This window comes from Corythoichthys intestinalis, chromosome 13, assembly GCF_030265065.1.
Source record: "Corythoichthys intestinalis isolate RoL2023-P3 chromosome 13, ASM3026506v1, whole genome shotgun sequence".
NCBI classification, from domain to species: domain Eukaryota; kingdom Metazoa; phylum Chordata; class Actinopteri; order Syngnathiformes; family Syngnathidae; genus Corythoichthys; species Corythoichthys intestinalis.
The window spans coordinates 26,974,192-26,996,353 of NC_080407.1; the positions used below are offsets into that span (position 1 = coordinate 26,974,192).

Sequence of the window (22,162 nt, forward strand, 5' to 3'; positions counted from 1 at the left end):
GTAGTCCTTAATTTAAAGAAAGTTTGTAGTGTTTACTTTGTAATCGCTGTAATCCTATTTGACATAATACACAACACGATGTTTACTCACTTCCTTGTAAGTCCCCTGGTCCCACAGTAGTAGGGCTTGCTTTGGCCAATATCCACGGTGAATGGGAACCTTTTGAAACTCCAAAAACGCACACGCCTCTCCCTCATACAGCAAGATTTTTCTGCAACTGTTTGGCTGGCGTGATGCGAAAAATAAACATATTAATCCGCAAAATCAGCTGAATCCTTAGTCCTCATACACAAAAGTACGGCTGAATAGTGAAGAGGACGCCTTCATCCGTACACGTCACAGCGCCCTCCTCCTCAATGCAAGACCGAAGTCACTCATTTACATGGTGCGGGATTAAAAAAACTGAATAAATATAGCGATCGCTTCCACACACATCCAAGCGGTCCATATCATTCAGGAGCATAAAATACCGCGTGTATTATGAAATACACATGCTTTTTCGTGTCACGTGCACTTTAAAGGACAGGAGTATCCCACGAAATAAGACTGCTGGACGATGAGATCAGGGGTAGGATTAAATTACGTTTTTCTTCTTTCCACTCCCTGTCGAGTGCAAATAATTTTTCTGAGTGTTACGTACTCATATGTTTACTTGCGTACAATTATGTAGCCTTTTATTCTTAGTTAACGCAATCATTCGTTCACATTCTGGTTAGTTTTAACATATACCATTTGGTGTCATAAAAGTAAGCAAAGTTATCTTAGTCCTTTGAAGAACACAAAGGTGTAACATGATCCCCCTTAGTCTACTCAAATCTTTGATAATCCAATAAGGGGAAGTCACAGACAACCCCCAGAACTGTTGACCAATGGTTTGAATGATTAATGTTAACGCCCACTAAATTGTAAAATGTGAGGTACATGTATAGACCCTACCCACGTGACGTCACAACTCCGCTCTCCTGACTGGTGCCGCCCACTTGTCCGTCAACACATCGTGTTGACCTGTTACGGCTACGTACATTCCTCCTATTTACGGCGCGTTTTTCTGCTCGTTAACATTAATAATCAAAATGGTGAAGGCGTGTGTGGCGGTCGGTTCCAATAACAGAGAAGATAGACGGAGAGACTTGAAGTTCTACCGGATTCCGAGAGACACGGAGAGGAGAGAGCGAGATGGGCTGCTGCAATTCGACAAGAAAACTGGGCTCCAAACGATTACCACAGATTATGTACTAGTCATTTTATATCTGGTAAGATGCATTTAATATATATTTAGAGGGTTTTGGGCTGACAACCACAATTAAGATCATTGCTAGGCTAATCGCCGACAACACACACGTATGTATGTAGTGAGAGTGCTATCGCTAAACCATATAAACATTAAAAGCCCTAGCTCCATTGACAAATGACATGAAATACATTAGACTTGACAGTGGATGTTAGCAAGAACAAAAGATTTTGAATTGAAAATTTCGTAACTCACCTTCCGAGCACAAGATTCCTGCCGAATTTTCGTGTACGAGGACCTGTTTCACCCAACCAGCAACGTAGCATTTATAAGCCTCCAAGCTCTTAAAGTTTTTCAAACTTTCGTGAGAATAGGCTGATTTTGTGTGGACAAGATAGTTGTAAATATCAGGGTCAGGCAGAGACGGCGAAGGCAGCCGGTCAAAAATCATCGATTTAGGCATCAAATATGGATCTGGCGACTGTATAGAACGAGCACGTGATTTTGTGACGTCGGTGGGTAGGGTATATAGACCCTACCCACCGACGTCACAAAACCACGTGCTCGCTGTATGGTTCCGCCCCCTTGTCCGTCATTTTGTCTCTGTATTAGCATTGGTTTCAATTGATCGAGGAATTTAAAATGCATTTCATGGAAGACCCGGTGCTTTCTGATGCCGTAAACTCACTGGATGTGTTGCATAAAAGGCGTTATGTGGAAAAGCTTCAGTTTATCCATTCGCCAGATCCATATTTGATGCCTAAATCGCTGTTTCCGCCGTATGTGCCTGACATCTGCTAGCTAGCCTGATATGTACAACTATCTTGTCCACAAAAAATCAGCCTATTCTCACGAAAGTTTGAAAAACTTTAAGAGCTTGGAGGCTTATAAATACTTCGTTGCTGGTTGGGTGAAACAGGTCCTCGTCCACGAAAATTCGGCAGGAATCTATCTTGTGCTTGGAAAGGTGAGTTACGAAATTTTCAATTCAAAATCTTTTGTTATTGCTAACATCCACTGTCAATGTATTTCATGTCATTTGTCAATGGAGTTAGGGCTTTTAATGTTTATATGGTTTAGCGATAGCACTCTCACTACATACATACGTGTGTGTTGTCGGCGATTAGCCTAGCAATGATCTTAATTGTGGTTGTCAGCCCAAAACCCTCTAAATATATATTAAATGCATCTTACCAGATATAAAATGACTACTACATAATCTGTGGTAATCGTTTGGAGCTCAGTTTTCTCGTCGAATTGCAGCAGCCCATCTCGCTCTCTTCTCTCCAGGTCTCTCGGAATCCGGTAGAACTTCAAGTCTCTCCGTCTTCTCCATCTATCTTCTCTGTTATTGCAACCGACCGCCACACACGCCTTCACCATTTTGATTATTAATGTTAACGAGCAGAAAAACACGTCGTAAATAGGAGGAATGTACGTAGCCGTAACAGGTAAACATGATGTGTTGACGGACAATTGGGCGGCACCAGTCAGGAGGAAGGAGTTGTGAGGTCACGTGGGTAGGGTCTATATAATGGAGTCGGATTGTGAAATGTGTGTCACTCATTCATTAAAACTTGTGTTTATTGTTCGACCGCACCATGAGACTCTCAGTATTTGTGTGTCGACTAAGTTTTTATGAAAGCCTCCCGAAAAGAAAACGAATGCGCACTGTTGTAAGTACGAGGTAGAGAGCCAACGCCAACATGAGTTATATTGTATATCGGTTTCTTTGTGCATGCTTGAAATAAAAAGCTTCATCATCATCAAAAGGATATTTTGAAGAAAGCATATCAATAACCTTTTGGGCTACAAAGTATCACAATATATCGCCTTTTCGATATATTCTAACTTGAGGGGCACGATAATTATCGATCCGATAATAGGAATTATGACGTCATCCCAATGATCCGATAACATTATTAATAGGCCCGATAGACAGACATTACCTAAATTAATGACTATGTTAGAGGAATATGGCCGGCTATTGGGATATAAAATTAACATACATAAAACACAAGCCCTGACATTTAACTATGATCCTCCACCACGTGATCCTCCACCACAGGTTAAAATAATGTATGACTGGAACTGGGAGGCGGATTCAATTAAGTACCTGGGTGTTCAGATACCAAAAGACATGACAAATTTATTCGAACTTAATTATAATCTCTTAAATTTAAAGCAGATCTGCAAAGATGGAATCTCATAGCCTTCTTGAGTCTGAGTTCAAAGATAGAATCAACTAAGATGAACATATTTTTACGACTGCTCTACCTCTTCCAATGTCTACCTATTAAGATCCCACTGAAACAATTTTTGGAGTGGGAGAGGTTAGTTTCAAGATATCTGTGGCAAGGAAAACAGGCTAAAATCTAATTTAAAACAATGCAGTTGATAAAGGTGGAATGGAACTTCCAAATTTACACGATTATTTCTACCCAGCCCAACTTAGACCTCTAATTTGTTTATGTTCCCCAACATACAATACACGTTGGAAAGAAATTGAATGTACAAGGCTGAAGGGAACTCTAATGTCTGCTTTGATGGCCGACATTGTATCGTGGCATAGTTTTAACATTACAGGTGGCAATATGACCCATCATTGACTCCATGTCTGGCAGGAGATCTGTAAAAAATGTAGAATTGAGAACTCATTGAAAAGGTTAAGGTGGTGTGCTTTCGATACAGAATTTAAACAGAACAAAAGACACAAGGTTTAAAAAGTGGATTTCAAAAAGGTTTGACTTCATATCACTCATTCACACAAGATGATAAATTTCAGGATTTTGAAACGTTGATATCCAAAAACGGCCTAGAAAAAGGCGATTTTTACAGATACCGACAGGTTAGACACTATTATCACCATGATGTAACAAAGAACATAACTAGACAAGAAACTCTGGTTCTCCAAGAAGTTGTAGATCTCTTCGAGTCGAAGACCCGTACTAAAATTATTTTCAAATTGTATAAACTTATGAGGTCAACAAAGATGAATAATACTCATTATATAAAACAAAAATGGGAAGTGGAAGGAATTATGCCACTTGAGAAAAAAAAGTTGGGAGAACATGTGCCAGCTACAATGGACCACTACAGGCTCGAATGTATGGCGCAAATTCTGTTGGAAATATATTATGAGATACTTCACTAGTATAACCCCAGTCCAAAACAACACCTGGGTAAAGGAGACGCCTGCTGGAGAGACTCTGGAACAAATGGAACGGACCACTCACATATATTTTGGAAATGCAGCGTTATTACACCCTACTGGACTGAAGTTCATGCACATTTGGAGAACATTTTCGGGCAACATATCCCTTTTAAATGTGAATGTCTGCATCTGGGTGATTTGAAGCCGGAAAATTGGAAAGCCAATGATAAAAAAAACTTTTGAAGATTATACGAGCAGCCATTAAAGGGATCCAAGAATAGAAAGACATGTAATTCTTAGAACATGAATGCTAGTATGAGTATACTAATTTGATATTAAAACCACTCTTAATGTTTTCGTTTTGATAACATTTGCAAAACTATTTGAACGCCATGATTCTTGTTGACGTGGCAGCGCGGTGACGGTGGGCTCGCTGCCAGACTTCCACAGTGTCTCTCGTGAACTACATAAACATGTCGACGGTTCTGCCCTTCCAATTTGAACCGGAACGTAATATTAATGAGAAGGATAGCCCTGTCGATATTTCATAAAACAAGCAGGAAAAGCAAAATGAACGTCAAAAAAGGGGTTAAAGGAGTAGCATTTTTGCATCACCTTACCTTATTTTTGTCACATAAATGCGCTGTCCAAGTCGTCGATGATAGTTTATACCGGAAGAACGGTATGACAGAAAATTTTTTGTAATTTTGAAACAGTGTCGTTTTCATACAAAGTTATACCTTCAAAGCGGTAATTGACACGTTTATATACCGCAATGTTTTGTAAACCATGGAGGCGAACAATACAGACGAGACATTTCTGCTCTTCGTTTTACACATGGGAGCATTTGCAAACATTACCCTTGAATACTTCCTGAGTACAAAACGCACAATTGCTGGAATATGGGCTACACAACGACAAAGACTGCAATAATGTTGGGCGGCGGTTTGGAATAACGTCAGTCTGGGGGGACATGGACCGCAGACAGTTTCAGCCCTCGAGTATCACTTGTGCGAGGGAAAACAATGAAGTGCATGATGATGACAATGGCTTCCCTGTGCATTACCTCAAGAAGCCTCAATACATACGGCAGAGATGAAGACGTTGGCATCATCCGAGAAGGGCCTCCTGATTAGTACAGATGGGTAGTCCTTACTCCTGCTAACTGAAATTGCAAAGTGTGGGGAACTTCCTCTTCAAGGTGTAGTTGTTGATTTTATTTGTTTCGCCAAATTAAAAAAAAAAAACTTCCCCTGCACCAAAATTGCCGAATTATCTCCCCTTTGTTGATTTTAATAAATTTTCTGTCGCAAAACGTGACTTGAAGTGTTTATGTTAATATGTACAAGTACGGGTGTCCGAAACTTGTTTTTAGAATGAGAAACTCCAATTTTTAGCGCACATGATTTCACCTACTTTTAGGGTGTCAAAAATACCCTCCTGCTCAGAAAAAAAAGATAAAGTTTCCAATGATGAATCAGACATGCATGTTGACATTTTTTAAATATGGTCGAATTGGGGGTCTCAGAACGGAATTTCAAGCCACCTGAAATAATGGATCATGGTGCACATGCTTGTTTTGCAGACAATCACTCTACACGCGCTTCTGTTACATAAGTTTACACATAAATGTGTTACACCTTAAACCCGCGCTGATGTGCCGATGTCAAAATGAGTCATTCATAAATCGTAAAACAACAAGGATTGGACACACTGTCGCAAAAAGACTAAACGGATTGAACGAATCCCACCAAATGACAGTTCCGGTTTCTTCTTCACACAGAGCCCCACATTCCCCTCAAGGTGAGTAACGTAATACTCACAGAACAGCGAGTGTGATGTGAAGTCGTCACTCTCTGATGGTCCAGCGATGAGGTTGTCTGCTTCGGATCCTTCTTTTGAACTGCTGTTGCTGCCATTCGGAGGCTCCGTCCCTCTGCTGGCTTCACTCGGACCTCCATCGTCTCCCTTCAAGGGCTTACTAGTCCACTTGGGGATGTCCACCACCTCAACTTTAACATATGGAGGGTCCTCCTCCTCCTTTTTGAGGGGTTGAGGTTGCTGCTGCTCCTCAATGTGGGGGTTCTGCAGTCTAATGAAGTACTCCTCCTGCTCCTCTTTAATGTGGACAAATTCTTCCTCCAGCTTTTTGATGTATGGCGACTCTTCAGCTACCTCCATGCGAGCAGACTTCAGGCGTTCAGGACGATGCGCTTGACTGACATCTGCAAGACCAAGACCATAATCACACATGAGCCAAATTTTATGTCTTCATTAGCCATAACATGTCCCCCCCAAAATGTACTGCTTTAGAAGTAAACCTCTGTGACAATTTTGTATTTATTCGTATCTTGTTGTCATCCACTACGACACAATGTAATAGAGCCGTCCCGACTAGTCGACATTGTTGACGTAGTTGATGAAGTAAATGTGTCGACAAGCACAATATCCCATTGATGGTTAAAGGCGAGCAAAAAATAAATAAATGAAATACATGCGTGGAAAGTTGAGAATGTCACATGCTCAGGATGCAAGTGGGGAAAGTGGTACAAAGTCAAAAAAGCAGACCACAGTGGCCAAAGCATGGACTTAATTCAACGGATAAAAGGAGGGTGTCACTGTCGTGTGCAGTCTCTTGTAAGTCCATAATACGAATGGGCGATATGGCCTTAAGTAAAAGAGAACTACAAGAATAAAGTTGTAATATTACTACGAGGGAAAAAAGTCATTATTACCTAGGGGTAATGCAGTTGTAAACTGCTACACACTTTACCATAGCTGGGAGCTATGACGAAGCATTAAATTATACATCTTTCTATTGATCATCATTTGATGTAGATGAGTCAAAATATTAAGGATTTTCTTATTTGTAAAACTAATTCTAAAACACAAGATGCCTTCAATAGTGTTGATTTTAACAGAGGCGGCATGGCGCTACGTAAAGTACGTAGCTGCTTATTCAGGTACGTAATAATACAACTTTTATTCTTATAGTAATGGTACGAGAAAAAACATTGAACTGTTACTCCAAGACTAAACGTCGAATTAACAGTACGAGACTAAAAGTCGTATAATTACGTCGGGCTAATGTAGGTGAAGAAATAATAATAATCAATAGGAGGATTTATGCTAATGCTTCGTCGTAGCTCCAAGTTAAGTTACATGTGCGTACTGGAAAGTGCGTAGCTACTCACAGCAACTACCCCTACGTAATAATGTGACTTTTTTCTCATAGCAATAGTCCGACTTTAATGTCATAGTCCTTATAGCGTCCTATCAACTTGCATCATTACGTTTTTTTCCATGTACTTCATTCCAGTGATGCGTGACATTTATCTACTCTGCTGGTGCTCACCCTAATGCTGAGGACAATATAAACATATCACTAAAAGAAAATGTAAGAATTGTTTAGAATCCTGTTGGAAAATTGAAGTCACACAGTGTTCTGAATCTGTTTATTTTATTGGGTCACTTTGTTATGATTTTGGGGCATGTATGGGTCACTTCTGGTTCATTTTGGGTTTCAGGACTGGAGCCAAGAAGCTCCCCAAATGAAGAGGGAGTGACTCAAACTCAACAGAAACCTGTAAATGCCTTAAAATGAAAAAAAAAAAAAAAAAGGGACCTTGAAGCGCCCCAACGATATATCAATTCTTGGCAGGAGCATATCGATAACCTTTTGGGATACAAAGTATCACGATTAGGGGTGGGCGATATGGCCTTAAACACGTATCACAGTAAATTGAGCAGATTTACCTCTATAACGATAAATGACGATAAATTCGCCCAAGCGGACTGTAATATAATTTGAAAATCTGAATCAATGCATGAAATACAGATTAACAGTTTCTCGTTGATTTATTTACCAGCTTTCAGTTTGATATATTTAACAATTGTACATGCAGTCCAAACAATAAGAATTCAAGTATGAACATTTAAAACAGTGTGTATTAAGGATGTAACTGTACATGTAATAGTATTGAACCGTTTCGGTACGTGGTGCTCGGTTCGGAACGGACGCATACCGAACGAGTTTCTGACGTAATATAACCCTTACATTTCGAGGCTGGGAGTCGATTGGGTTACAGTTTCTTTGTGTATATATTTACTCCATCTTCTCTACTATACTGAGGACCAACACGGTAGGACAGTATAACCCAGAAACGTCAACGGTGCGACAACGTGGGCGCAGCGAGAATGAGGTCAAACGCGGGCGTTAAAGTCAATCAGCCAATGCACACCAGTCGCAGTACGGCTGCGTGTTAGACGCGTCCCCGAAGGGGCTCAACGTGACGCACGCGAAAAGAACGGCAGAGTTTATTATTTGACGCGAGGCGCGGCCCTCCTGCGTCAATACTACTACCGTTAGCTAGGATCGGGCCAGAAGTCACTCGCGTAAAAATACGGTGGATCCGGTCAATTTTCAAACTAATATGCAATCGTAACCTACTTTTTGAGTCCATCAGATCTCTTGAGTGGTTAATCGGGGCACAGTTGACTTGTCCTTGTTTATTTACTGCTGTCTTCTCTGCTATAATAATAACCAACATGGCCCCGTGTTGAAGACAAAACCCTCCGGCCTGAATGATTTTGGAAAAAAACTATTGTTGCGATTTTTTGTGGGGTTTGCTATATCAATTTTTTTTTTTTTTTTAAAGAAATTTTCACTACATGACTTATAGCTGTTTGGAAAGACTTTGGATGACTCACCATCACCACAGTGTACAGTGATCTCTCGTTTTTCGTGGTTAATAGGGACCAGAACCCGCCACGATAAATGAAAAACCGCGAAGTAGCACACCCCCCCATTTTTTTTTTTTTGTGTGTGTGTGTTTTTTGTGCTCAATGTATTTATTCAGATTTAGCATTGGAAATAGATACATATAAGACATGGTTTTTCTCACTTTTTCCCCCAAAGTGATTTAAAAAATGTATATATATAAATGGTTTTTAAGCACTTCAAATGTCATAATTATGATCAGTTTAAACATAACTGTCCAACTAAATCATTTTTTAACAAGAATAAAGTACTGTAGTAGAAAAATGCTTGGCTTTATTTAATGCTTCTGTTTATCTACCTTAGCTGTGACTCTTGGAGTGACATGTAGAAATTTCAAACTCCTCATGATCACTTTGGGCATTTATTTTATATGTCTCCAACGTCTACACCCCCCCGATGGCGATGTTTAAACGATATATCGTTCAGGCTTACCTCCTACCACAATAAAACAATTAGGAACTAATATTCACATAGGAACTAAAGTTATACAACATAAAATATACAAAATAGATCAATACATCACATTTGTAAAATACAAACACATAATAAAATAAATAATCGCTCGTTTAAATAAAATACATTGAAATGAGCCAAAACATCTGTAATCAAATAATAAGAACAATACACAGATCCTGCTTTCACAATTAAATGTATTAATTTCTGTGTGGCGCTTTAACTTGAGAAAATCCACCAATAAAGCTTTTGAAAACCGTTCATAACCAAAAAAATGTTTCATTGAGGCATTTAATTTGTAAAATACATGTTAAAATCTTTATCATTGGGATTTCTTTTCTCTTAAGCACAGGACTTCTTTTTTACAAAAAGCAAGCTGACCAATACGCGGGCTCTTAAAGACAAATTGTTGTTGGATTATCTTTAAATACCCGCTACTTTTTGAGCAAAATTCTAGCTTTGTGTAGGCTAATATTACTACTGTTGAAAGAACAAAAGTGTGTAATAAACAACGAGCACATTTAGCACATTTTGTTTTCTTTCTGTAACGAAAATGAACCGAACCGTGACCTCCAAACCGAGGTACGTACCAAACCGAGATTTTTGTGTACCGTTACACCCCTCGCGTGTATGGCTTGAACAATTTACATTGTCAAAATCAATATGCCTGTGCAAACATGTCATTGTAACACAAATGACTCGCAGCTTGAACAGTACACTTCAAAAAGACAACTTATTGTTAATGGCTGCTGTGACATAATTACTCAACACAAGTGTTTACTTCATGGTTTCAGGTTTTTTTTTTTTTTTCCCCCCAGTGCACTTTTTAATAAGTGCACGCACACATGGACCCCCAGAACATTAAAGCTATATTGATCTTCTGCAAATGAAACATTTAAGATTTTATGATAGCAATAATGACACAGAATTATGCACATACAGAAAAATAGCTGGGGCCATTAATCGGTCATATTATAAGTTTCACTGTTGGATTGTACTTTATGCTGAATGCTTTACCATCACAAAAGCTATCAGAGAAATCACACACAGACAGATACAAAATAACGTGGCATAGTAATTGCTAGATTCAGTCCGTGCCCAATCCACTCATTAAATTCAGCCGTTTCGACAAGGTTAGAGCCGCTATCCGACTCCATCACGTTCATTTGTAGTGTTAACCGCTAGCATTAGCCTGTGGCCTGCCTACTATTACAGAAAGGTGTCTGGTGTTATACTTACAGTGCCTTGCAAAAGTATTCGGCCCCCTTGAATCTTGCAACCTTTCGCCACATTTCAGGCTTCAAACATAAAGATATGAAATTTAATTTTTTTGTCAAGAATCAACAACAAGTGGGACACAATCGTGAAGTGAAACAACATTTATTGGATAATTTAAACTTTTTTAACAAATAAAAAACTGAAAAGTGGGGCGTGCAATATTATTCGGCCCCTTTACTTTCAGTGCAGCAAACTCACTCCAGAAGTTCAGTGAGGATCTCTGAATGATCCAATGTTGTCCTAAATGACCGATGATGATAAATAGAATCCACCTGTGTGTAATCAAGTCTCCGTATAAATGCACCTGCTCTGTGAAAGTCTCAGGGTTCTGTTTAAAGTGCAGAGAGCATTATGAAAACCAAGGAACACACCAGGCACGTCCGAGATACTGTTGTGGAGAAGTTTAAAGCCGGATTTGGATACAAAAAGATTTCCCAAGCTTTAAACATCTCAAGGAGCACTGTGCAAGCCATCATATTGAAATGGAAGGAGCATCAGGCCACTGCAAATCTACCAAGACCCTGCCGTCCTTCCAAACTTTCTTCTTAAACAAGGAGAAAACTGATCAGAGATGCAGCCAAGAGGCCCATGATCACTCTGGATGAACTGCAGAGATCTACAGCTGAGGTGGGAGAGTCTGTCCATAGGACAACAATCAGTCGTACACTGCACAAATCTGGCCTTTATGGAAGAGTGGCAAGAAGAAAGCCATTTCTCAAAGATATCCATAAAAAGTCTCGTTTAAAGTTTGCCACAAGCCACCTGGGAGACACACCAAACATGTGGAAGAAGGTGCTCTGGTCAGATGAAACCAAAATTGAACTTTTTGGCCACAATGCAAAACGATATGTTTGGCGCAAAAGCAACACAGCTCATCACCCTGAACACACCATCCCCATTGTCAAACATGGTGGTGGCAGCATTATGGTTTGGGCCTGCTTTTCTTCAGCAGGGACAGGGAAGATGGTTAAAATTGACGGGAAGATGGATGCAGCCAAATACAGGAACATTCTGGAAGAAAAACTGTTGGTGTCTGCACAAGACCTGAGACTGGGACGGAGATTTATCTTCCAACAGGTCAATTATCCAAAACATAAAGCCAAATCTACAATGGAATGGTTCAAAAATAAACGTATCCAGGTGTTAGAATGACCAAGTCAAAGTCCAGACCTGAATCCAATCGAGAATCTGTGGAAAGAGCTGAAGACTGCTGTTCACAAGCACTCTCCATCCAACCTCACTGAGCTCGAGCTGTTTTGCAAGGAAGAATGGGCAAGAATGTCAGTCTCTCGATGTGCAAAACTGATAGAAACATACCCCAAGCGACTTGCAGCTGTAATTGGAGCAAAAGGTGGCGCTACAAAGTATTAACGCACCTTTCAAGGCGCTCAAAGCGCTTTACACTATCTCGCCATTCACCTACTGGTGACGCAACACCAGGAGCAACATGGGGTTCAGTATCTTGCTCAAGGATACTTTGACGAGTTCATCAGGGCGAAGAGCCAAATCTTTTTAGAACTCCTCTAATTGAACTCCTTACTGTAGTCTGATCTCACGCAAACCCGTCAGTAGATGGTGGTAATTCCCCATGAAACAGGGTGAACTACCAACAAAAAAGAAGATCTACTCCTTCTCCCGCAACTACCACTAGGAGCCACGTCAATGCAGGCAAGCGCTGCCCCCTAGCGGCCAGAGGGATTCTCTTCAAATTGGTAAAATCATCATAAAAACCGGACATTTTCCTTAAATTAGTGAAGCCCGGCTGGACGCTCCGGGGGGCATGTAATAAGAGGACATGTCCAAAGAGGACGTTTGGTCACCCTAGTTTATACCGTCCCTACCAATGTTGAAACCAAACCTACGCCCTTGGCCAACGCCATTTATTGGATTGGCAAAAACCCATTTTGTACATATCAAATTAAGTTGTATGCCATCTATGCAGTATTTTGAATTGGATAAATTGCAGATTGCTATTTGTAGTTGTTGTAACTATATTTTTACAGATTTGTGTCCAGCAACTTTTGTCAGATGTTACTGAAAAGTCGTTTCTCCATTTACCTATTGGTAAATATGTAGAATTGTTACATGAGAATAATTTAAGTGCTTTACATCACATTCAAATTTGTAAGAGAGGATCAAAAAACAAAAACAGTAAAGATAGATACAAGGCTGCCAACTTTCAGAAAAACCTTGGAGTGAGATTTTGTTGGGGGTGACCAAAATTTTGCGTGAGAAATTGGATGTGTGGCGTGTGTGCATGAGAAAACAGGCAATTGCTTGTGTCTCACGCTCATCGTTAGTCTAACGATGGACTACGTTAGCCTATTTGGTTGACCAACGTTACTAACCGTTATGTATGGTGACGTTTAAGATAGAATCCTGTTTAGAATACTCGCACAAAAGACACTCAGAAAGCGCTCAGTAGGCGCAGGAGGCAGAGCTTTTTTTCTGGAAAAAAGCGCCAAGTGTGAACACGGCCTTGCTGATGTTTTGAGCATGCTTGCAGTAGGCAATACTACGAGGCTAACAAGGTGATCTCCTGTAGCTTGTTATGGTAACTGAGTTTACAGTCACAACACAAAATCAAGTTTGCACGCACAAACACAAGCAAATTTCTTTTAAGATTTAAAGTTTAACCCTTTAACACAGGGGTGCCCAATCCCGATCTTTGAGAGCCCCTATCCAGCTTGTTTTCCGTTTCTCCCTCCTTTAACATACCTGAATCAAATGGATGGGGGCTCTCGAGGACTGGGATTGGGCACCCCTGCTTTAACACCTAAGCCTATTTTGGCCAAATTTGCATGCCTTTGATGTTGCCTTTTTATTTCAAAGAAAAAATTGTTCACAATGGCCAAGTAGGGTCCCTTTTTTCAGGACACCTTGAACTTTATGTCCAAACTGTTGTTTTCTTCACTGACCAATTACAATCCACCTTGTGGACCCAAAAAAGACCAAAAAAAATCCTAAATTCTTTTTTCTAACTTTGTAATGTTGATGTTCCACTGACAACCAAACATGCTCGACCAACCGTTTTGAATGTTGATAATATTTATTCAACTTGTTAGGATAAACATTCAATAGAAAAAAATAAGATTGAACAGTTTTATGTTTGACAATTCAACACAAACAGCAGGTATAGTCAAAGGCATTTTTGGCCTTTACACATACTATGGTCAAAACAGGTTATATACAGCGCAAAATAGTGAGAAAAAAATGATATATATCATCTAACACAAAAAGAGTTTGGAGGATATCTCTTTGTGAAGTTAGGTATGTTAGGTAGGTACCCATCACCTTATCAAATGTATATTTTTACATGCAATTAAGCTTCTCGAACACACATCTATATAAAAATTGAAAAGATTCATAGTGAAGAAAAAAATATATAACATTGAAAAAAAGTATTTTCAAAAATATTGACAAGTAGCTCAGTTCAATTTTTTCAGGCATGCGGCCAGATATTTTTTTTTTTTGCACACTCAATAAAGTTTTTTCTTCAACAGGTGACTGAGCTGCGTCACACAGCCTACTCATCCACCGTTTGCGCGCTGCTGTCACTTCTACTCGCCGAGACGCCGACTCATCCCAGGAAAACAACGACAAATACAGCTCATCCTCTTCCTTGAGTTAATGAAATAATATATTAGCTTTCGCTAAATTTAGTTTTCGATTCGACTGCACGTTTCAAAGTCGCTTGCTCAAATCAACCGGCGGTTGCTTGCTTCGCATGCCTGTATGCATGGTTTTAAAAAAGGAACAAAAATGACGGAAATATGGAGATAGACACATGGTCTATGCAGCGTTTTATTTACGAGTACGATAAAACTATAAAACTCAAATGACTATCTCCCGTTTTACTTGGTCGATTGATTTCAAATAAAAACTAGTGTGGACATCAACTTCCGTACTTTCAAAAGGGAATGGGACGTACTACGTCATTGTTTGGACACGCATTGTGTCCAAACCAGTGATGGCAAACTGAAGCATCATGAAGCAATGAGGCTTTCCATCAAACTGGTTCGCTCCTGGGCCGAAACATCATGAGGCTTCATTTACTCTATGGCGCCTTCATGTGGAAAATAAATATCATGACAGACAGAGTGATTAAAATGATACCATGGATTTGATGGGGTCAAAAGGGCAGGGAGTTGTTATGTGAATTAATGTGTGTGTGTTACTTGAAAGTAGAGCCTAGATTGGGCCTAAGAAATCCAGCCCGACCCGGCCCGAGCAATTAACTTAACTTTCAGGTCTGAGCCCAAAAAAAAAACCGAAATTGTATTTTTCTATTTGTATCCCCGAGCCCGAAAAAAAGCCGAAATTTTATTTTTTGTGAGGACCCAGAAGGAGGAAATGCAGGGATGCAATGCGTCAGTCAGACCTGGACAGAGCACTGCTTGGAAAATGGTTGCATTTTGTGTGATCACATTTGTGACAACACCTGTGTGCATAATGATAACAAATTAAAGCCTGTCTTTTGTAACAAATTCTCCCAGTTGAACAAGACTGTAAAATGCATATTAAATAAACATTTATATCTTTCATATTTGTGTGTCTGTTCTATCAGGTGGATAGTTCATGCATCATTTCCTTGGCACAATGCAGCAACAGACATTTATTTTAATCAAGTTGGCAGAAAAGAATGCAATTTTTCTTAATGTTTAAATAGTCTACATATTTTTATCATCATAATAAATGCATGTACACAACGAAATAACGCTGGATAGGTTTGTTAAATATATTTCTGTGTGGGATATTGTGCTCTCATGAACGCACCTCTCTGACAAGGAGAGGAACAGCAGCATATACAAAAATAAACTAAAATACTTTTAAATAACATTCTTTATTTTAATGACTCGCATCAGAACAAACAAAAGAACAACCTGCCTTAAGGAGCACTGAAACAAAAACATTTTAAAGAACACCACGAAGTCCTGCTTTGCATGAAGAGGTGCGGCCCTCGAAACAAATGATAATAAAGATGTTTGACGAATATCATATCCATATCGAAATTCGAAAAGGAAATATCAGGATGCAGAGTTGCAGACTCACGGAGTGCCCCAGAGCCTTCATGTGCGCAAACAATGCACTGGTTTACTGCGGCTCATGTTTGGGATTACCACAGTTTATTTTATTTTATAACAAGTATTCCTTAGTTTAACTTCCATATACAAATATACATTTATTCTAAAAAAAAAAAAAAAAAAAAAAAAGTTAGCGAGAAGAAGTCCGACCCGAATGTAAATGAGTGACATTTTGGGCCCGACCCGAGCTCAAGATCTACTGTAGGCTCTACTTGAAAGAATGATTGCTTTATTTTAGACATTGACATATAAAAAAGGAACAAGACACACATTTAATTCATTTTTATTGAGGAAAGCGTTCCTAATTTCCAAAGTTTTTGGCTTTAAAACGGTTTCATTTTTTTAGATAGGATTTCTCCTGCTTTTGAAAATAGTCTTTCGCAAGGGACGGATGAGGCCGGGGTACAATGCCTCAACATATAGATGAAGTGTTCGGTGCGCCATTTCATTTCGAATCACCGGCGAAACTATGTGTTGGCGATGACGTAGGAAGCCCGTCTCGTGAGGCTTCGGACGTAGCAACGTGCCTTCCGAGGCTTCGGGCGTGGCCACAAGCGTAATCAACACATGCCTCGATGCGCGCTTTGCAGATTTTTTTTCCGGTTTGCTCGGCACACGCATCGGAGCCTCGGCACAGTAGGACACATCACTAGTCCAAACAATGACGTAGTACGTCCCATTCCCTAATGAGGTGATATGACGTATACAAGGCTTCAAAGATGAAATGCGTAAACGTTCGGTGTTAAAGGGTTAAAAGAGTGGGTACTTAATTGATGATATATGTCAGTAATTATAACATACCTAATCTCTGTCTGTAATCTTCAAATTGGCTATGACTTTCTTCAGAGATTCTTTCCCCATTCAAGTTTCTCCCGCGATTGTCTTCTTTAAGGTCTTCTTCTGTCGCAACTAGGATGTTTATGCAGCGAAGAGGGTTACAGTGGCGAGTAGCGCAATCTACTTTCGGTGAGTTTGAAAAAGAAACGAACGAGTCTCGGCCCAAAATCAGATTGTTTTTTTGCGTGGGAAATTGGATGTGTGGCATGTGTGCGTGAGAAAACAGGCAATTGCGTGTGTCTCAAACTCAAAGCGTGAGAGTTGGCAGCTCTGTAGATAACAACAAATGGGGTGCTGCGTGACAGCACTAATCAGCCATTTTGTGTCTTTAAACATTAAAATTATAATGTATAGCATTTGCTAGTCAAAAGTTTACTTACTCACCTGACATTTTGGGACTTGATGTTTGCTTGCTCGGCTACGTGTTTATCCCAGGCGGGTTGTTTCCCTTTTTTAGCTGCTAAACTAGCTAGGCTAACAAAGCAGGTTTCAACGTGCACCCAAATGACTCGAAGCAGTAGCGAGATTGAACGGATCCTTGTCCAAAAATATCTGCCACCTTTCAGTCGATTACATTGCGTCGTGGGGTTTAGTGGATTGTCTTCAAAGCAATCGGACGGCTACTCCAGCCACTCACATCCTCTACGTCATGACGCGTACGTACACGACACCGCTTGCATTTCTTTTTTTCGCGTACTTTTCCTTGTCAAACGTACGGAGTCCCTAAGTATGCATGTCGATAGAAATTAAACACGCCGAGTTTTGGCTGAAAGAAAAATTATACTGCGTCTATTATTCCAACGAATGCAACGTTAAGCTGCAACCACCTCATCATGATAGAAACCGTTAAATATTATTGTATTTCTTGATATAAAAATAATACCGCCACAGGGAGGTGCCGAACGCACTGAATGATTCCTGTGAAGTAGTGTTGTATCGGTCGCGAACGATTCGTTCTTTTTGAACGAATTGTTTGGGTGAACGAGACCGAACTAATCACCATCTGCACTGATTCGTTTTATGAAGTTGGTGCTTGTTCACTGCGTGGGAGGGCGTTGAGCAAGCGGCAGCGTCTTCTGACATCGCACACGACCAATCAGACGCCAGCCTCATCGCGGGCAGGGGAGGGACCGGAAACAGAATCAGGGCGTATGTCACTCACTTCCACGTGTGGCCAATAAGCAGCCAGCGTGCAGGCAGGGGGGCAAGACTGAGTTTTGTCACTTCCCGTTCAGTGACTCGGTCCTCCGGCTCCTGACGTAGCTTGCTGCTAACTTGACTTTCCAGTAATGACTATGCGGTGAACGAATCAAAAAATGAAAGGAAAGGACTTTGTCACATATTTGTTAACGTGGAGCCTATCAAATGCAGCTCAAAAAGACAAAAACACCACACAAATCTAGCGAGCATGGTTTAGTGTACTACTTTTCTCAACAGACTCGGGACTACCTATTACGACATACTATCAAATTTACAGTAATTTAAAACACGGGTAGCTACGAGGCAAGCAAAAGCTGAGCTGCGGTCGCGTGACGGCAATGAAGGGGGCAAAGAACCGTCACTATATGGAGGCTTCATGGCAGCGATATTTACCTCATATGTGCACAGAAAAAAAGAATATATAGTATGATCACCATAATACTGATTTGCAATGAAACGGTATATACATGTCCATTTTTTCAAGTGTTTTATTTTTTTTTTTTCGTGTCAGGTGTTGGTTGGTTTGACAAATTATGTCAATCCATCCATCATGTGCTACTCAAGCGCCCCAAAACAACGCACATGGACACGGGAGATGTCGCAATATGTCTACATTTTTCTTATCAGACTAATGAGAGTAGAAAGGCGACATCATAAAGAGCAAACAATTATTTCTCGTCAGCATTTGACGATCTGAGATGCGGGGACGACAGAGGAGCTGACCGGATTATTTTATTTATTAATACCAGTGCAAAAATTCAATACGATCATCTTAATAAAAAACAAAAATACAACAGAGCGAGAGGTAAATATGATGTGTTGGTCGTTCCATATTTAGGAATTAAACTTTCGATTTATTTTAGGGCTGTCAAAATTATCGCGTTAACGGGCGTTAATTAATTTTTTTTTTATTAATCACGTTAAAATATTTGATGCAATTAACGCACAAAGCCCGCTCAGACAGATTTAAATGTCAGTACAGTGAAAGGCCAACTTGTTAATTGTGTTTTATGGAGTTTTTCCGCCCTCTGCTGGCGCTTGGGTGTGAACTTTCATATGTTATGTGGCGTAATGTCGCCCTCTGCTGGCGATTCAGTGCAGCTGATTATTTGGGTTTCGGCGCGCTTTTCTGACGTGATTATATGTCGACGCGAACTCACACTAATAGACAGTGCTATTCAGACCAGCTAACGTCCGCATCCAGTATTCAGTGGCAGTTCTCATAGCCCCATCACACTGTTTGTGTCTAATACATGCATCGCTTGTGAGTTATATTCCTCCTTTGTTTATATTCATGAGCATTAGATAGTTATTGAAGATGTGTATTTGAATTTGTTCACATATATGGTGAAATGCAGTTACATTGTTAGATGCTTGTGAGCTAATAGGGAATGGGACGTACTACGTCATTGTTTGGACCCGCCTCCATGCTGGCAATATAATTCACTTCCGGGCCGGCAGAGTCAATGCGGATTGTAACGTGTGGTAGTGCTAAGCTAACTCTTTCGGTGTTTTAGAAAGAAAATATGGGTGCTTATTGTTGCGTTACCGGGTGCAACAGCGTCTCCTACGACAAAAAAAGGGGTTAGGAAAAATGGACTCACTTTTCACCGTTTTCCTGCATGGAGGACCAAATATCAGATCACGAAGGTACGACGGATGGCTGGATTGCAGCGGTTCGTCGGAAAAGCATTTCTTATGATCATATTTCTGCTGGAATGAGAGTGTATTCCCCTCATCTCTACTCTTGTAAGTTGAACGATTTATCCGTTTTGGTTTCAATACGTTTTTTGTTTTTTTCTTTACTGTTGTGTAAATCTGCCTCGGTAGCAATGCTAACCTACTCCTCCTCACCTACCTGTTGTGTTACTAGGAAAACCTGCATATGAAATGCTGACAACACATCCCGATTGGTCACCATATCTCTTCTTGGGTTATTCTGAGGTCAAGCGCACCACATCGGAGCGTTATGAGAGGTTGGAAAGGCGAAGAGTGCACGCTGAAACTTCAGTTTGCTCTGCTCTTACAAACACAATCCCAAGTGTTGTTATGAAAAGTCAATAAAATATGAATACCAAAACATGACTTGAACAACTTCTTGACAAACTGTAACTGCTTGTTGTTTACTTCAGGTCTTCATAATAAACAGGTGTAATAATTACAAAGTCAGGTGACTTAATTTTGTTATTCTATTTGGAATATGCATTGACAATTTTTGGACAGTGTTGTAGACAAGAACTGGGACTGATAAGTTGCAATAGATTTATTTCAAGTAATGCAATTTCTCCAATACGACATTTGAATTGACAGTTTAAAATCTTTAAATTAGTGCAAACAAGGCCCACCCTCTAACGGTGGCAGCAAATATTATATAATTAATACACAAATACAAGATCACAATAAACGTGTCTTTGTCAAAGCAGTTTAAAACACTATTTACTGGCCTTGGGTAAATTGCCAGACAGGATAAATATGTGCTTTAAAGTTCTTGCATTTCCATTTTAAGTATTGCAAGTACTAGTCTCCAACACAGTATTTGAACTGACAGTTTTAAATCATTTTAGTACAAAATGGCCCACACTCTGGCAGGGGGCAGCAAATATTATAATACATAATACATTATAAAAAGCTATATACTATATAAATACAAGATCACAACAAAACCTGTATTTTTCAAAGCAGTTAAAAAACATCCAGTGGCCTTAGGTAAATAAACGTGTATAAATATGTACTTTACAGTTCTTGCATTTCTATTTTAGGTATTGCAACTTTTCCAACACTATTTGAATTGACAGTCTAAAGTCTACATTATTGCAAATAAGAATATTATAAATTAAAAAAAATAATAGAATATATAAATTCAACATTACAATGAAACGTGTCTTTGTCAAAGTGGTTAAAAAAAACGTCACTGGCCATAGTTAAATAGCCAGGCAGAATAAATATGTGCATTAAAGTTCTTGCATTTTCACAAGTTAAAAGCCCGCAGTTCATCGACGAGAAGGGCAGACCCAGATGGCGTCTGCTGCAGGGGCTTGTTTGAGTCCGACACAGGACAAATGGAACCACTCCATTGAACAAATTTTCTTTGTCAAATGATCCAAGAAGAGCGATGGTGACCAATCGGGATGTGTTGTCAGCAGGTTTACCTAGGAACACAACAGGTAGGTGAGTCGTAGTAGGCGAGCATTGCTACCGAGGCAGATTTACACAACGGTGTAAAAAAACAAAAACGTATTGAAACCAAAAGTGGATAAATCTTTCAACTTACAAGAGTAGAGATGACAGGAACACACTCTCATTCCAGCAGAAATATGATCATAAGAAATGCTTTTCCGACGAACCGCTGCAATCCAGCCATCCGTCGTACCTTCGTGATCTGATATTTGGTCCTCCATGCAGGAAAACGGTGAAAAGTGAGTCCATTTTTCCTCACCCCTTTTTTTGTCGTAGGAGACGCTGTTGCACCCGGTAACGCAACAATAAAGCACCCATATTTTCTTTCTAAAACACCGAAAGAGTTAGCTTAGCACTATCACACGTTACAATCCGCATTGACTCTGCCGGCCCGGAAGTGAATTATATTGCCAGCATGGAGGCGGGTCCAAACAATGACGTAGTACGTCCCATTCCCTATTGGCTAGTGCTACTGCTCAAATGGACACATGTGTGTACATTTTATGTTATTTTGTGATTTATGCAAGTTATTGACACATTGCCTTGTTATTTTCAGTTTTACAAAAATACAAGAAACGTGCTCCTGTCAAAAAGAGATGACTTCGGTAAAGGCCATGCAACTTTGCCACACCGTCTGATTTCTTTTTGGAACTTATGTTCGCTATCTGTCAATTTGTGTACTCACACACATTGAGGACAGAATAGGGCTACTAGTTTATTTTTTGATTGAAAATTTTACAAATTTTATTAAAACGAAAACATTAAGAGGCGTTTTGATACAACATTTCTATAACTTGTACTAATATTCATCTTTTAAGAACTACAAGTCTTTCTATCCATGGATCACTTTAACAGAATGTTAATAATGTTAATGCCATCTTGTTGATTTATTGTTATAATAAACAAATACAGTCCTTATGTACTGTATGTTGAATGTATATATCCATCTTGTCTTATCTTTCCATTCC

The 22,162-nt window shown here is 39.8% G+C and overlaps 1 protein-coding gene and 1 long non-coding RNA gene across 3 annotated transcripts in view; one reads left to right on the plus strand and one right to left on the minus strand.

The window, feature by feature from the left end:
• Window positions 1–22,162, minus strand: part of LOC130928997 (oocyte zinc finger protein XlCOF6-like) — a 33,935-nt gene that overhangs the window by 6,796 nt on the left and 4,977 nt on the right. The window contains exons 1-2 of one of the 2 annotated variants that reach the window (XM_057855836.1): window positions 17,202–17,513; window positions 6,209–6,610 (exon numbers count right to left, since the gene is read on the minus strand). In XM_057855836.1, the coding sequence (XP_057711819.1) occupies window positions 6,209–6,610; window positions 17,202–17,208 (409 nt within the window). In that variant the 5' untranslated portion in view covers window positions 17,209–17,513. Of the gene's footprint in view, window positions 1–6,208; window positions 6,611–17,201; window positions 17,514–22,162 lie in introns of those variants that run through there. The other variant, XM_057855837.1, reaches the window with a different exon arrangement.
• Window positions 19,477–20,097, plus strand: LOC130929004 (uncharacterized). Its single transcript, XR_009066790.1, has 2 exons — window positions 19,477–19,766; window positions 19,891–20,097. It is a non-coding gene; the product is annotated as an uncharacterized LOC130929004 (long non-coding RNA).